We start from the raw sequence: 18,243 nt of genomic DNA, 5'->3' as shown, positions 1-18,243 counted from the left end.
ATTAAATTAAATTTTTATAAAATTCTAAAAAATCTAAACACGGCATTAATGAATGGCTATAATTCAATCTCCAAGATCCATCCGCTGTATGAAACATAATTATCCGTACATGAATGTAGTATATATAGAACGATTCCTATTCGCGCTAGCACTTAAGAGGCAACCAATTTCAACCAAGTTTTCTTTACTTGTATGCTATCGAATCATCAACATGGATGGTTGGCAGATATTCGTTTTGTTTTCAATACTATGGCTAATCTTTAATCCAATATATGCTTCATCTGGGAGCTCTAAAGTAGCTGTTGCAGCAAATAATGAACCCGCCGGAAGAAGAAAGCTTGCCACCGGAAACCCAGGTAAGCGCGAATCCTGTCATATCCACATCAGTGGGATATAAAAATGTTAAAGAGTTTACATATCCTAGGCCTGGTAAGGGAGTTGACAAAATTTTATTAAAGTAAGTTGTGGCTGGAGAGTTACAGATCCAACCCACTTTGTTAATTTTTGTGTCATCCAATAATTAATTATTATTTTCTATTATAATTATCACCAAGTACTGGGATTAAGAATAGCTTAATGGGAATGGCATTGTGGGAGTGGGAATGGGAATGTTATTCCTATATAAGTTTGGTTGAAATGCAAATAATGGGAATAAGATTTTGAAATATCCATTACGCCTTAATTATTGATTCTCATTTTTAGTATTCCCCCCAAGGTAATAAAAACTCAGGAATATTTTAATTTTTATTTCAGCTTTTTCATTCCCATTCCTAGCATTCCTGTTTGCTAAAATACTCCAACTTTGGGGATAAATATTTTATTCCCATTCCCACTCCATCATTCCAGTTAACCAAACAGACTCTAAAGAGTTTTATTTATCTGGCAATGAATTTTAACATAGCAGTATTAGAATAGTCTCTATGCTTGTGAAGTCTTGAGGTTTAAATACTAATAGAAGCCAAATGAAAAAAAAAAAAAAAATTTAGAGATAAATACTTTGAGGAAAATAAGATATTTATTATTAATAATTTTTATTTAAGGTAAAATTTATTAGTTTCTAAATATTATATTATTTGTCCATAATGACTCATTTTTTGAGACAAAAATTTATTAATATCTAACTATTATATTATTTATTTTTAATAATTAATTTTTTAATATAAAAACTTATTAGTCTCTAAATATATAATTATTTATTTCTAATCATTAATTTTTTGAAGTAAAATTTATTAGTCTTTAAATATTATACTATTTGTTTCTAATAATTAATTTTTTAAGGTAAAACTTCTTAGTCTCTAAATATTATATTATTTGTTTCTAATTCATTAAGATTAACTTTATTTATATATGAAGTTTTAACATATTTTCTTTATTTTGTCATTAAAAATTTCATATATATATATATATATATGAAGGTTGAAACATTGATTTTGCCTAAATTACCTTTCATTCTTAAAATTAATTATAATTATATTTTATTATTTAAAATTATTAATTTTAAAATTATATAAATTTAAAATTCTTAATTTTACTTATACTTAACTTCAATTAAATATAAAATCTTATGAGAAATAATTAACTAAAACAAGAAATTAATAAAGAAAAAATATTATTAATCTATCTATTATTTATTAAAATGTATAAAAAACGTATTTATAGCGACAGATAAATAATTTGTCACCAATAATACATATTAAAGATAATAATATATATATAATAACATAAATTCATCGCTAATACTATTTAACGACAAAGAGATACATCGCTAATAATTTTAGCAATAAATACCTTCTAATTTCTAAACATTATCATCGTTAATCTTTTGTATCTAAACTCTTTATAATGCTAATTCAACTATATATTATATTGTCACTAATAACTTTTAGCAACGAAATATTCGTTACTAAATACCTTATAATTTTATTTTTTAATATTACAATAATTAGTATGAATTAAAATTTTAATATTATTATAATAATAATTCAACTTATACTAAAAACATATTATAATTCTTAATATAGTAATTCTATATTTATAATCCTATAAGTATTATTACCTTTTGAACTAATAAAAATAATCTTATAAATATTAATAATCTAAAATTATATTTTTCTTTTATAAATTTATTTTTTAAAAATTATTATACAAAAAATTTGTTATAATTTTTAATTTAACATTTGAAAATTAACATATATATAATTTTAATTAGAACATTCTTGATTAAATTTATATTTATATTTTAATCAATAATGTATTTATAACATATATAATTAATCTATAATTGCAAAAAATAAAAATACTTATTAAATATATTAAATAATTAATATATTAAATAGGTTTTAAATTTTTTTTATCAAACAATATGGCAATATAAAATTTCAAGATATCAATATAATAAAAATGAAAATTTTATAATAATAGTATACTTAACTAACAAAGATTCATTTAATAAATTACTCTGTTTTCTAATTTTACAAATAAATTTCTTTCACATATTAGATGTGCAACTTCATTATGCAAATTAAGATTATTTTAAATTATGGGAAATAAAAATAAGGTATGCAAATCAAACTTTAAAAAAATAATAATAATAAAATAATAGAGTTTAAATTATTTAAATTCAATAAGTTAACTTGTATTTATTGTTAATTTATTTTTATTTTTATATATTTTTGCCTATTTATATTTTTAAAACTTATTATTATATTTTTTATTATATTACATTTAAATTTATAATTAAGTTAATATTACATGTTAATCATATGGCATACAACTTTTATAAAAATATAATCAAATAAAAAATAATTTTTAAATTGATAGATATATTTATTTAGATAATCAATTAAAATGATATTAAAATTAATATTTATCTATCTTGATGAAGAATATTTCTTACTTTCATTTATCTATACTCAAAATATAAATATGTGATTTTTATTTATTTTATATGTGAATTTTACTATATATCTTATGTTTTGAGCTATTATGTTTAGATAAATATTTTGCCTCAATGAAAGTTAATCATAAGCTGCACTTAATGGAAAAATAAAGGAAAGCATAAAGACTTCTAGAATCATGGGTTTATTTTGTTTTTTTTGTCTATTTATCAGGCATCAATATGTGAATTTTATTGATTTTATATATGAGCTTTACCATACATTTTATATCTTTGAATTAGAAACAATAATTAAGTTCTAAATTCTATGCATTTTGTGTAGCTTCAAAAAAATTTTGAAGGCCACAAAAGTTTTTAGGACCTATTGGTACTTGCATTTATTTTCCTATAAACTAACTCTTATATATGTTATTTAGCATAACTAACTCTTTTCTTATCTTTATGTCCAATTTAAAGGCTCCATAAGCATCGATTGCGGGGTGAATGATGATTATGTAGATGACAATGTAGGATTGCTTTACAAATCAGACAGAGATTTCATAAGCACCGGGGAAAATCATGATGCAGAACTCGGGTCCACTCAATTCGAGTCCTTTACAGAACGGCTGTGTAAGAATTTAAGAAGTTTCCCAACGGGAAGAAAAAATTGCTACACTCTGCGACCTAAACAGGGAAAAAACCATAATTACTTCATCAAAACTCTCTTTTGTTATGGAAATTATGATGGCAAGAATCAGCCTCCAAAGTTTGATTTGTATATAGGGGTTAACTATTGGATAACGGTGGAAGGTCTAGCTGGTTTGCTTTGGAGAACATACGACTTGTTTCATTTCTCTTCAACTGATATTATTCATTTGTGTCTTGTGAACACAAACGTTGGCGTACCTTTCATTTCAGCATTGGAATTACACCCTGTGAATGATTCCATTTATAGAAGTGAGTTTGGATCATTAAATGTTGTTGGAAGATGTCAACTGAGCTATCCTACCGGCTTGAATTTCAGGTAAATAGATATGCATTTTAGTCTGTACATATATTATTGTTGCAATTAGTGTATATTAGTTTTTTCTGGCAAGTGCGTGCTTGTGCGTCTTATCATTTTTAATATGTTTTAAATTATTATTGTTTTTATTTAAAAAATTATTTTTAATTTATTTAAATTTATGATCTAATTGTAATAATAATAATAATAATAATAATAATAATAATAATAATAATAATAAATTACAAACCAACTTAGAATAAGAAACATTACACCAAATATTTATGTTAATAAATCATTATTTAACATTAAAACGTATAGAATTTATAAAAAAAAAAATAGCATAAAGATAATATATAATTCTTTCTTATGAAACAAATAAAATTAAGAACCTCAATAAATAAAACAAGACAAAACTCTATATAAAAATGTGAATATATAAATAAAAATTATATATAGAGATTTTAAAAAATACACCATGTGGCTTACCGCATGATTATTAATTAAGAAAGAAAGTTTTCATTTTTATTAAATTAATATTGTGAAGTTTTATGCTCTTATATTATTTTTATATCAATTAATATAATACTAAAGTGACCATTTTTTTTAAATTTCATTTAGTGTCATTATCATGTTATTACTCTATTAAAGAATATGGATAATATGATGATTAAAATTTTAAGACATTAATTTGATAAAAGTAAAGGTTTTGTCCATTTAGTGATAACACACTAAATATCACATTATGTCCTTTTATAATATTCTCTCTATATATATAATTAAAATTTTTAATTATTAATTTGTTTCTAATAAACTTTGTAATTAATTTTTATTTGTTTAATTCTATAATTTTATTATGAATGTTTTATATGAGGGTAGACTCATGTACGCTTTTTTTTCTAAAAATATTGCTTTTCCATTATATTTATTATTTATTTAAATTATTAAAAATTTTAATTTTAGTGACTATTTTTTTTAAATTGTCTCTAAAAATTTCTCTTAAAATTTGAAAATAATAATTTTATCTAATTAATATTTAAAATTAGTTTTATCATCAATCATGAAAATAGATTAAATATTAAGTAAAAAAAATCTAATTTTGTATGGTATACAAATTTATCTCTTTTTATTTTATTCCTATAGAGTCAAAATTTTTAATTATGTTTATTATAATATTTATAAATTATTATTTTAAAACAAAAATATATTTAATCCTGAAATCTTAAATTAAATTCTCTAAAAATTAATACTCGAATCGAAAGTTAAAAAAAATATTACAATAAATGTTGGTTATGATTTATGGATCTTTTCTACTAAGTTATTTCTAATTATTTAAAGTTAATAAAAAGATATGATCTATAAAAAAAAAATTGCGATAATTATTTGATAAAAGTATAATTTATAAATTTTTATTAATTATAACAATTATATAACTATTTAATTTTTGTCCTCCTACATTTTTAATTATGTGTCCATTGCTAATTGTTTATAAAACTTTTATCATATCTATATAATATTTTAGTAGATATATTTAATCCACCAGATTACATATATAGTTAACAAAAATCTGAAAGTTTTTTTTTTCTTCCATCACTAGAGCACCTTTTTATCATTTGACAAATTTTCTTTTACTTTAATTAAGTATATTATTTAATTTTTTTATTTCTTAAACATAAATTCATGATTTTTTTAGTAAATATAAATTTATTAATTATTTTTTATAAGATTTTAATTTATGTTGCAATAAAAATTTTAGTTAAATAAATTATAAGCAATGTTAAAAATTAATTTTAGATTTATAAAACTCTAAAATTAATATAAATAATTAAAAATAATATAACTATAAATAATATAAAATTTAAAGATATTTTATCTGTTAAAATTTTGCTCCCTCATTCATACATTTATATATATTTAAATATCGAGAAAGGTGTCTTCATCATGATTTTATTTTTATTATTTTTTTTAACAATATTGTTTTGATCAACTTAATTCGATGAAAGGGATAATAATCCAGGTTTTTAAACATGGCCCAATCAGTAAAAACATAGAGTTAAGAATTTAAAATTTAACTGCATTAAATTGGGATTTAATCAATATAATATAAATATATTATAAAATTATTAATTTCATTAAAAATAATATATTATTATATTTAGTTTAATATATTTTATAAATAGTAATTAAAAGAAATTTACTTCAATTTTAATGTGTAACTTTTTTTAAAAAATAATTTTATAATATTTTAAAATAAAATATTTTAGATAATATTTATATAATATTAGATTTATTCATTTTAATAAAAATTTATTTTAAAATATTAAGAATTTATGAAACAATAAAAAATAATTTATATTAATACATTAATAACATAAATTATTAGTGTCATTAATTATTTAAATCATAAGTTAGTAAAATAAAGAAACATTCATTTTTTTTACAATTGTCTTAAATTAATAATTATTAATTACTTTATATTAATATTTATTGTAATAACATTAAAAAAATTATATATAGAGAGAGAGAAATTTTTTATGAGTAATAAGATCATGTGGTTTGATTAATAACTCAAGTAATCGATTTAAATGCAGCCAGATCTCATCAGTTCACTGGTCATCTGACTAATTATTATAGTTCAGCACAGATTTATTAAAATCAAGATTTGTGAGTGAATAAAATCGAACTAAGCTTTGATTCCAATTAAACCAGTTCAATTTTCAAAACTATGGTAATAATTGTATTTTTCATTTATAAAGTCACTAATACTATTTTTACAGTCAAATTTATCCTTTTTATACTTTTTTTTTCATTTAATGTTTATTACCTCTTTCTTCACTTATATCTATTAACTTTTCTCATTCTTCATTTAATATCCACTAATTTGCTAATTTTTAAGAACAAAATTTATATAAAAGAAAAATTGAACCTTAAAGAAAAATTGAACCTTTAACCTAAAATAAAATACTTACATTCCTTAGCATTACACAAAACACTCAATTTAAACAATTTAATTATATAATATTATTCTATTTATAATTAAAATAGAAGCTAATGTCTATTCCTCATAAATATAAATCTGAGAAAAAAAATTTAGATTATCTTCTAAACAAATATAGGTTTAAGAGTTTATTAAAAAAATTAATAAAAAATAATAAAATAAATAAAGAAAATTAATTTAAGAGTAGCTACCAGTAAGAAAATGCATAATGTGATTGCTTAAAAGAAAATAATTGAAAAAAAAAAAAGAGAAGGGAGGAGAGAAGAATTTAAATAGAATTTATATTTTATTAAAAACAAAGTAATAATGTAATTTTTCATGGAGACGAAAAAAATTAGGATATGATTGCAATGTAATCATTGCACCTACGGACGTTTATAGGTCCCCAATTAAGTAGTGAATGACATCTGATTTAATCCTTCTCATAGGAGAAAAGTATCATCTTGGGCAATTAAAGATTATTTTTCGAAGGTAGATTTAAAATGTGATTATCATTGCCATAGAAAATAACGGTTTATTAGATAGAAATCTTTTCATTAATTAATAATTATATCTAAATATTTTAATTTTAAATTATAAATTTCAACTTTTAAAATTAGAGCAATTGTTATTAAATCTTAAAATTAATTTAGAAAAATTTAAATTTTATTTAAAAAAAAGTTAAAAAAAAAATTTATAATATTGTAGGTAACAAAATAATAATTTAACACCATAAAATCTATATTTGCTACTTTAGATTTTGAGTTTTAGTTAAAATTATTTTTAATATTAAAAGTTAAAATACGTAGTCTAAAGTTAAAGCATTTAGATATAATGTTTAGTATTTTTTTTATCTAATTAAGATAAAATTATTGTGATATTAATAGCTTCAAATATTTTTCTCTAGCATATAAAATATATTTTTTTTAAATAGTTTGGTTGGTCATATCGAGAGCTGGCAACAAACTTTTTCTTCAGTACCATGCATGGACATGGTACTTTGCAAATTAATTGTCTTGCTGGATAATGTGTTAAAAAGGTGTATTATTGCTATATATTCAGTCGGTTTATATATATCTTTCCTCAAAATTACGCGAAATATGTTACTCACATGTCAAGGAGGCCTATATTTTTTGAGTGAATACACACTATACTAAGAACATAATATAATTTTCTAAGTACTAAATAGGCATTAGAAGTTATCAATGAATTTTAATTAATGACATTAAAATCGTCTCTAAAACTATTATATTTCAAGTTTAAATTTCCATAGGAACTATTTGGAAAAAAACTTTAATAGGTACATCAATAGTGTGTGTATATATATATTGTTTAATTGCGTTGGTATAAATAAAAATGGGTGTTGCCTTATCTTTGATATTCAGGTACAAGGATGATGTCTTTCAGCGCACCTGGGGAACTTGTGGGTTAGCAAATACGACTTGGGTCAATGCCACATCAGACACACAACTCCGGGAAATTGATGATTCATATAAACTGCCCATTGAAGTTTTAAAAACTGCGGCCCAGGCCCAAAATGACATTGGCTCATTGACGTACAACGAGAGCTTTGGCTGTTCCCCATCGTGCAATTTTTATGTCTACTTTCACATTGCTGAAATTGTGGAGATTCCACAAGATCAACGAAGAGAATTCACAATTACTCTGAATGATCTCAACTATGGACCCATTAGCCTGGAATACTTGAAGCCACAGACTATACCTCTTAAATCACCAAATGAAGGAGAGATTAACTTCACTATCAATCCAACAAGCAACTCCGACCTTCCACCCATTCTCAATGCCTTTGAGATTCTCAGTGTAGTTAAGCTTCCTCGTTCTCCAACAGACCAAGTAGATGGTATTTTTTTTTTTTTTAAACATTTGTAGTGACTGTTATATGAGTAGCAATAATTGATAATTAGAATGCTCAACATAAACTATATTTTTCTGGAACAATCATAGTTGATGCAATCATGGCCGTCATGCAATCATACAACATAAATGGAGATGAATTGCAAGGAGACCCCTGTGTGCCGAGAGATCTTTTATGGAATGGTTTGAATTGTAGTTATGACAACAATCTTCCAAGGATCATCTCTCTGTGAGTAGCGCTCATTTAAATTTCTTAGCTGTTAACAAAATATTCATAAGAGTAATGTCTTTTCTTTAAACTGCACATCATTATCTAGATTATGATTTGATGCCAACATATCACTCTAGCTTACTCTATGAACTGTGAACAGGGACCTCAGTTCAAGGAGATTGACTGGGGAGATAGCTTCGCCACTCTCCGCCCTCAAGGCAATTCAGTACTTGTAAGTATTGTTGACTAAGTTTTTAACTGTTCTTTTGAACATATCCTCTGCGTAAGACATTCTCCCATAGGGGGCAGAAACAGGGCACCCTTGTTACAGGGAAGGAGCTTTCACATATCTTGCTCTATCATAGTATAATATATAATATATGTTAATCTTTTTGTTGTCTTTTCAGGGATTTATCATACAATGAATTGACTGGAATTCTCCCCAATTTTTTTTCTGAACTGTTGAACTTAACTTTGCTGTAAGTTTTCCCCAAAAAAAAGAAAAAAAAAATTGTTGAACCATGCCCAAGTATGGTTAAATCTCCAAGTAGAGAACTAATATCCTGCCTTCACCAAATAAATATACAACTGACATTATAATGGCATCTTCTCTTTCAGGGATTTATCTTACAATGAATTGACAGGGCCGGTGCCAGAATTTTTAGCACAACTGCCAAATTTAAAAACTCTGTGAGAAGAAACTTAGCATAAAATACATGATTTTTTTTTTTGATGAATTATACACGAGTGATTTAGTATGCATTCTTTTCAGAAATTTAATTGGGAACAAGTTCACTGGATCCATTCCACAATCACTTATAGCAAAGTCTAATAATGGAACATTGCAGTTAAGGTTTGATCATCTTCTCTTGTCCATCATTTTATTTTCATATTTTCCCAGCCATTAAATGAACCAATAAAAAAAATAATGATATTGAAAATACAGAGATTATTTAATATCTGTTATATGATGAATTGATGACGTCATACTTAATGCTAGCTTCGACAAAAACCCAAATTTATGCCAGTCGGATTCATGTGAGAAAAAGAAGCATTTTCTTCTTCCAGTTGTGGCATCAATTATATCAATCTTGATGCTTCTACTCCTATGCATGATAGCTATCTCTTGGAGATATAGAAGACAGAAAGGTAATCTTTTTTCCCTCCATTTGCATATATCATTTTCTTTATCTCTCTATCTATATATTTCATACTCTGTTTATTGTACTTACACAGCAATAGCAGAAACACAAAAATCAAAGAATCAGACCTTTAGTTACTCAGAGATTGTTAGTATTACTGATAACTTTAATACCACCATTGGAGGAGGGGGCTTTGGAAAAGTTTACTTTGGAACTCTAAAAGATGGCACTCAGGTTGCAATTAAGCTGTTATCCCAATCATCAAAGCAAGGCTACAAGGAATTTCAAGCAGAGGTTAGATTTGAAACTACTACAGCTGCAGTTACAACTCAATTTAATCAATTATTTGTGCCCTTTTGTCATTATTACAAGATAGATAGATAGATTGATAGATAGATGGATAGATATACACTGATTAATTAATAGTGATTTTTTTTTTTAAATTCAAATGCAGGTGCAGCTATTGATTATTGTTCATCATAGGAATTTGGTTTCACTAATTGGATATTGTAATGATAGTCATAACTTGGCATTAGTATACGAGTACATGGTTAATGGAAACTTGCGAGAGCATTTATCAGGTATCTGTCACGACCTGTTGAAGAATTCCGCTAATCACTTGATTGGTCGCTTATAAAAAAAAATATACACTTGATTTGTTGATTTTTCTAGATTTCTTATATAGATAGATATCCTTTTTTCGAATTTCCTCAAGACACCTCCTGAAAATGATAGGCTGGTGTATTTTGGTTGCAGATACTAGTGGAAATATTCTCACTTGGAAAGAGAGATTTCAAATAGCAGTAGATGCAGCTTATGGTTCTCGAGCGAAACCATTTCTGTTTTTCTTTACTTCTAGCTGCCCATTCATCATTCTCATCCATTGCTAACTGGCGTTGCAGGACTGGAGTATCTACATAATGGTTGCAAACCACCGATTATCCATAGGGATTTGAAGACTTCCAACATCTTATTGAATGAAAAATTGCAAGCAAAGATCGCTGATTTTGGATTATCTAGAGCTTTCACCAGAGAAAGTGGTTCACATGTATCAACTTGTCCTGCTGGCACATTTGGTTACCTCGATCCTGAGTAAGTGTTAAAGCTCAACTAGACCTCCTTGGTTTAGTGCTACTAGGAATATTTTATGTTTCTCTATGTTGAATTTTGAGCAGAAAAATGAATTCTCAAAAATAGAGAAATAAAAACCAAAGCAAAACAGAAGAAAAAAAAAATCTTCTTCAGCAGAACATCCCCCTTACATTGAGAGCTAGAATTTCATTCATAAAATAGGCATGAGAGAGTTGTTTACACTGATTACAAAAAACTAACTTCTCTAGCAACTAAAAATAAGCAAAACATGGCTGGAAGTATGGTAAAAAGTTACCTAACACAGCTGTAAAAATACATCACTAAAAAATGCATTTTCAATACAAGTTCTAGCATAAAATTAAGCAACTAAGTATCAAGGAAAAATCACATTTCAGTCCACACCTCCTTGAGATTTTTCCTTGATACTCCAAGCTTTTTCCTCAGCTCTTCAAACCTGTTCTTGGTCAAAGCTTTAGTAAGTATATCAGCAAGTTGTTCTTCAGACCTACAATGCAGCAGCTTAATCTCTGAATTCTTTACGGCCTCCCTTAGGAAATGAAACTTCACCTTGATGTGCTTAGTTCTTCCATGCTGAACAGGATTATTTGCAATGGCAATTGCAGATTTGTTATCACACCAAATAACCGTAGGCTCACATTGCTCTATTCCCAAATCTTTCAACAGCTTCCTAAGCCAAATTAATTGGTTTCTGTGAAGAACTGAAATATATTCAACCTGCAGTAGATTGAGCCAACACCTCTTGTTTCTTAGAATTCCAAGAGAAAGGACACGAACCTAGAAAAAAACATAGCCTGATGTGCTCTTTGAATCATCAACACCCACCCAATCACTATCCACATAGCCTTCAAGTTTGTGAGATCTTCCTTTTAGAAACCATATACCATAATCAATAGTACCTTTCAAGTATCTCAACACTCTCTTAGCGTGACTAAATGCACTTGACTTGGTGAATGCATAAATCTGGATAATAAGCTAGTTGAATACATTAAATCAGTCCTTGATGCAGTCAAGTATAGCAGACTACCAACTAAGCTTCTATACATTGAAGCATCTGCTTTCTCAGCTCCATCGTCCTTGCTAAGTTTCTCATTCACAACTAGAGGAATTGCAACAGATTTGCATTTATCCATATTGTACCTTTTTAATATTTCAAGAGCATATTTTCTTTGAGAGACAAAGATTTCTTCAGTACCTTGCTCAATTTCTAGACCAAGAAAGTAACTCATACTCCCCAAATCAAACATTTCAAACTCAGTTTGCATTTTCATTTTAAAATCATTCAGTAACTGAAAATTTCCACCTGTCACTAACATATCATCAACATACAGTGACACTATCAGCTGAGAGTCATCTCCATCACCACTCACATACAAGGTTGGTTCATTCTCACTCCTCCTGAATCCATTTTGGATCAGATGTGAGTCAATTCTTGCATACCAAGCTCTAGGAGCTTGCTTCAGGCCATAAAGAGCCTTTTTCAGCTTATACACTTTGTCTTCTTGACCTTGCACCTCAAATCCTTCAGGTTGCTGCACATAAATTTCTTCAATCAACAAACCATTCAAAAATGCAGATTTGACATCCAAGTGAAACACTTGCCATTCTTTTTGAGCTGCTAAAGAGAACAATAATTTGATGGTATCATGCCTACCAACTGGAGCAAATGTATCTCCATAATCCACCCCTGGTTGTTGAGCATAACCCTTAACAACAAGTCTAGCTTTATATCTAAAAATAGAACCATCAGGATTAACTTTAGTTTTGTAAACCCATTTTACACCAATTACATTTTTTCCTTTTGGTTTGGAAGTCAATTCCCAGGTTCCATTCTTCTCAATTGCTGCAATTTCTTCCTTCATAGCATGTTGCCATTCTTCAACTTGTGAAGCTTCTTCATAGCTGCTAGGTTCTGACACAACTAAATTACAACTTTCATAAATCTCTGAAAGAGACTTGAACTTAGGAACATGTGCTTCACCATCAGAGTTGTACTCTTTTTCAGACTCAACACATTCATTGCTAGAACTTTCTGAATCAACTCTTTGCTGAACTGAATTTTTTACTCCAACAACCTGCTCTTTTTCAAAGTTCCAGTAGGCTCCTTCATCAAATTTGACATCTCTACTAACAACCACCTTCTTTGTTTTCACATTGTAAATTTTGTAACCCTTGGATGTGGCTGCATAACCCAGAAAGATGCCCAATTCTGCTTTATCATCCAGCTTGATTCTCTTGACATCAGGAACAAGCATGTAACATATTGATCCAAAGACCTTTAAGTGACTTGCAAAAGGCTTTGATCCAAACCATGCTTCAACTGGAGTTTTTCTTTCCACTGCTCTAGTAGGAAGTCTATTCAACAAGTACACAGCTGTGCAAACAGCCTTAGCCAAAACATCTTTGGTAGTTCTTTCTCTTTCAACATACACCTAGCCATCTCAACAACTGTTCTATTCTTCCTCTCAGAAACTCCATTATGTTGAGGTGAGTAAGGCACTGATAATTGATGTTGTATTCCAGCTTCCTCACAAAATTTGTCAAATTCATTTGAGGTGTACTCCTTCCCATTATCAGACCTAGGGGTGTGCAGTTTTCGGTTTTAACCGAAAAACCGAACCGAACCGATTAATTCGGTTCAATCGGTTCGGTTTTAAAATTTAATCGGTTCGGTTCGGTTTATAATTTTGATAATTTCGGTTTAATCGGTTCGGTTCGGTTATTTTCATAAAAAATAAAAAACCGAACCGAAAAATTATTAATATATAGGAAATCAAAAAAATCCAATCTAACCGAATCGAACCGAACCGAAATCAAAGAAAACCGAACCGAATCTAAAGATTTTTGAGTTTTGATTTCCAATTTTTTTTGTTTTTATGTTTTTATTATTTAGATTTAATGTTAAAAATATGAAATTTTATAAATTTCGGTTTGATCGGTTTAAAACCGAACCGAACCGAAATTTATCGGTTCGATTCGGTTCGGTTTTCTCTTATCAATCGGTTCGGTTCGGTTTTTAAAATTTTCGATTTTCGGTTTTCGGTTTTTAGTTCGGTTGGTTCGAACCAGCAACCGCTTACACCCCTAATCAGACCTCAAATTTTTAATAACATAGCCACTTTGCTTCTCAACCAAAGCTTCAAATTTCTTAAAAACACTAAAAACTTGACCCTTGCTACTTAGAAAATACACCCAAGTCATTCTAGTCAAGTCATCTATAAACAACACAAAGTACTTGTTTTGGCTCAAAGAAAGCACACTCATAGGGCCACATACATCAATGTGTACAATTTCTAATTTCTTAGTAGCTCTCCTAACTTGATTCTTGGGAAATGATTGTTTATGCAATTTTTCAAATTGACAACTAGAACATACCTCATCACAATTAGAAATAACAGGCATGTCTTTAATCGTATCATGAGATTGCATAAACTTCAAAGAATTCAAGTTATAATGCCCATATCTTTTGTACCATAGCCAAGAATCATCAGATGCAGTCGTAAATACATGATCAGTACCATTGCCAGACATTAGAGGAAAGCTATTATCAACAATTTTAACCTCCATTACTTTAGAATTATTGGAATCATAAATATGACACCAACAATCTTTGAAAGACAAGGAATAAACTTTTTTCATCATCTGAGCAACACTCAATAAATGTTGATCTAAGCTAAGAATGTAGAGAACATCAGAAATATGCTTAGTACCTTTCTTTGTTTGCATAGCAACAATACCCTTGCCCATAGCCTGAACCATCTCTCCATTTCCCATCTTGACACTTGCTTTCACTGATCTGTTTAAGGAGGTAAATAAGCTTTCATCTCTAGCCATGTGACTTGTACAGCCACTATCAATGAACCAAATAAACTTATCAATAGCTCTACATGATTGAGAAACCATGAACAAATGATCTTCTTGCTACTTTGGTTGATCATCAGTAAAATTTGCTTGCTGGCCCTGTTGTTGTTTTTGAGCATTACTTTGCTTGATTCTGCAATCTCTTGAAATGTGGCCATATTTTTTGCAATAGTGACATTGTATGGGTTTTACACCATTCTTCTACCAACAATCCTTCTCCAGATGATTTGTTTTTTTACAAGTTGGACAAGGTGGAAATCTGCTCTTCTTGACAGCCTCACTTCTACTTTCAAGTTGCTTCCCTTTGTTGTCTCTCTCTTTTGAACCTTTCTTAACCTCCATCACTTGCTTCCCTTTCTATTTGGCAACAAATGCCTCCTCAGAAGCATCTTCTTGTCTAATAATTCTTCTTTGCTCAATGGCTTGCAAGGAATTTATAAGTTCAGGTAAGGTGATCTTACTCAAATCCTTTGAATCTTCCAAGGATGAGATCTTAGGCTCAAATCTATCAGGTAGACTTACAAGAACCTTCTCCACAACCCTTTTATCTGGTAAATCTTCACCCAATAATCTGATTTTATTGACCACAGACATTAATCTATCTGTGTACTCCTTAAGAGTTTCAGATTCTTTCATCTTTAAAACCTCAAATTCCCTCCTTAAATTCAGCACTGACATTTGCTTTGAGCTTTCACTTCCATAAAACTCCTCCTTAAGTCTGTCCCAAGCTTGCTTTGCAGTTTCACAAGCCATAATTCTTGTAAAAATAACATCAGAGACAGCAGAATGTATATAAGACAAAGCCTTAAACCCTTTAGCACACTCCTCACTATGTGCTTTCAATTGAGCAAGAGTGGGATCTTCCCTTAAGGGACCTGGTTGCCTTCCAGTTTCAGTGACTTCCCACAGGTCAAAGGCTTTGAGATAAGCCTTCATCTTCACAGACCAAATAGAGTAACCTTCTCCAGAAAATACAAGAGGAGGTGGAGCAGAGTATCCACTTGAAGCCATCTCTCTCAACTTTCTAGTGTTTTGGTTCTTTTGTAAATGGGATTCTCACTTGTTTTCTCTCAATCACAGGCCCTCAAAGATCATGAGATGCTCTGATACCACTGTTGAATTTTGAGCAGAAAAATGAATTCTAAAAAACAGAGAAATAAATCCAAAGCAAAACAGAAGAAAAAAAAAATCTTCTTCGGCAGAACATCCCCCTTACACTGAGAGCTAGAATTTCATTCATAAAATAGGCATGAGAGAGTTGTTTACACTGATTACAAAAAACTAACTTCTCTAGCAACTAAAAATAAGCAAAACATGGCTGGAAGTATGGTAAAAAGTTACCTAACACAGCTGCAAAAATACATCAGTAAAAAATGCATTTTCAGTACAAGTTCCAGCATAAAATTAAGCAACTAAGTATCAAGGAAAAATCACATTTCAGTCAACACTCTATATGAGGGTTGTCAAGTGGTTTTGCATTTGCGTTATTTCTTGTCTAATTTGCTTTTGGTGAAAGTTCGATTGGACTAATTATTTGCTTTCTACAACAGGGCTCAAGCATCAGGAAACTTTAGTAAAAAAAGTGATGTTTATAGCTTTGGGATTATTCTACTTGAGCTAATAACTGGTCAACCTGCAATAGTAAGAAACATCGATGGAAACTTCATTGGCATACATCAGTGGATTAGACCTATAATTGAGAGGGGTGATATTCAGTCCATTGTTGATCCTAGATTGCGAGGAGAATTCGATGCCAATTCTGCTTGGAAAGTTGTGGAGATTGCCTTTGCTTGTGTATCAAACACTGCAATACAGAGGCCGGACATGAGTCATGTACTGGCTGAATTACAGGAGTGCTTAGCTATAGTAATGGCCGTTGAAGAATCCCAAACAATGGAAGCTAGGGCGGTAAGATTAAACAATTCGCTTCGAATGAGTTATCTGGATATTGATACTGATATGGCTCCTAGTCCAAGGTAATCACCGAAGTATAGATCTCTTATGTAAGGGCTTGAAATTTCTCTATACCTTTCACTTCTAGATTAACGTATTAAGCTGCATCTATAATTTGTTTGTGAAGTTTCTTGGAGATGTATAATTATCATTTCAAAATACTATAGAGTGACTTTGTTTTTCAGAGTACTAGTAAGCGGTAGAGCCATAACTGCATTTGCTGTACCACTAGCTAGCTAGGCTGCAAAGTGGAAAGCACCCATTTGTCAAAGAAATGTGTTAGTTCTATTAAGATGCTTCATTACACCCCATACAAAGACGAGCCTCCAATTTAGTTTCAGTTTCAAAATTAATGAATCAAGATGTGTTCTCCTTAGCCTTGCACATTATCAAGCTCAGCACCCTATAGTTCCCTTTTTTCAAAAAAACAAAAAAAAAAAAAAATTCCCTGCACACTACCATCCCTAATGATTATTGCCAAGATCGATATATATTTTTTTGAAATTTTACAAATTTTCCTTCTGTATTGAAAAATATATTTTAAAATAAATTAAATTTATAATAAATTTTATTTTCTTTAAGCGCATAAAATATGTAACGATGAATCGTTTTCTATGTATAGATAATAAAATATGCAGTGTACCACTGGTTATGTAGTAGCATTTGGGTTCTTTTCCTCGTGTGGCACTGCTCAAGTCTGGATTGTCTCATAAGTGTCTAGTTATTTTAAAGGTGAATTACTTTTTAATCTTCATATTTTATTACTAATATTTTAGTCTTTTTGTTTTGAAAATATATTAAATCTTTAAAAATTAATTGTATCAAACACTTTATTTTCTCCATCCATATTTTTCAGTGCATTTTTTCAGTCAAATAAATCCAACGAGACATAAAACTTAGAATAAATTATGATTTCATCTCTTAATTTTGCCATTACTAATACTTTTGTTACTCTTTAATTGTTTCGAGATCTCACGGCCTTTAATATAACTCTAGTACTGTTTAGCTTAAACTGGCATGTAAGTTTTGTTTTTAGTGATGATAGAGGGACTTGATTTCTGTTTTCTTTTTTCTTGGCTCCTGTATGCATTACTCAGCTAGTAGGCCTAGGAAAGCGATGTTTAACTAATTAAAATAAAAATTATGAAAAATACAATTCCTATGATTTTATTTTTTTACAATTCCATTAAAATTATATTTTTATTTAATATATATATATTTTAATTAATATCTTTT

The 18,243-nt window shown here is 28.5% G+C and overlaps 1 protein-coding gene across 1 annotated transcript; it reads left to right on the top strand.

The window, feature by feature from the left end:
- The first annotated feature begins 211 nt into the window (after positions 1-211).
- On the top strand, positions 212-17,299 carry LOC110672426 (putative leucine-rich repeat receptor-like protein kinase At2g19210). The gene is made up of 14 exons (XM_058142868.1): positions 212-356; positions 3,326-3,899; positions 8,241-8,716; positions 8,821-8,959; positions 9,102-9,173; positions 9,349-9,420; positions 9,560-9,631; positions 9,714-9,794; positions 9,942-10,090; positions 10,178-10,377; positions 10,538-10,664; positions 10,840-10,902; positions 10,986-11,175; positions 16,605-17,299. Exons 1-14 carry the CDS (start codon positions 212-214, stop codon positions 17,032-17,034), a joined length of 2,790 nt encoding a protein of 929 aa, XP_057998851.1. The 3' UTR covers positions 17,035-17,299.
- Positions 17,300-18,243: the final 944 nt, after the last annotated feature.

This window comes from Hevea brasiliensis, unplaced genomic scaffold (assembly GCF_030052815.1).
Source record: "Hevea brasiliensis isolate MT/VB/25A 57/8 unplaced genomic scaffold, ASM3005281v1 Scaf86, whole genome shotgun sequence".
Classification (NCBI taxonomy): Eukaryota; Viridiplantae; Streptophyta; class Magnoliopsida; order Malpighiales; family Euphorbiaceae; genus Hevea; species Hevea brasiliensis.
The sequence above is the reverse complement of the archived record's forward strand: the minus strand, read 5'-3'. Positions and strand labels throughout refer to the sequence as shown.

What these genes read in the sequence shown, in the direction of transcription:
- LOC110672426 (XM_058142868.1), top strand. Translation starts at nt 212, where the DNA reads ATGGATGGTTGGCAGATATTCGTTTTGTTTTCAATACTATGGCTAATC. An exon ending in CTTGCGAGAGCATTTATCAG is followed by an intron (nt 10,665 to 10,839) that starts GTATCTGTCACG and finishes TTTTGGTTGCAG; the next exon opens with ATACTAGTGGAAATATTCTC. An exon ending in AGCAGTAGATGCAGCTTATG is followed by an intron (nt 10,903 to 10,985) that starts GTTCTCGAGCGA and finishes CTGGCGTTGCAG; the next exon opens with GACTGGAGTATCTACATAAT.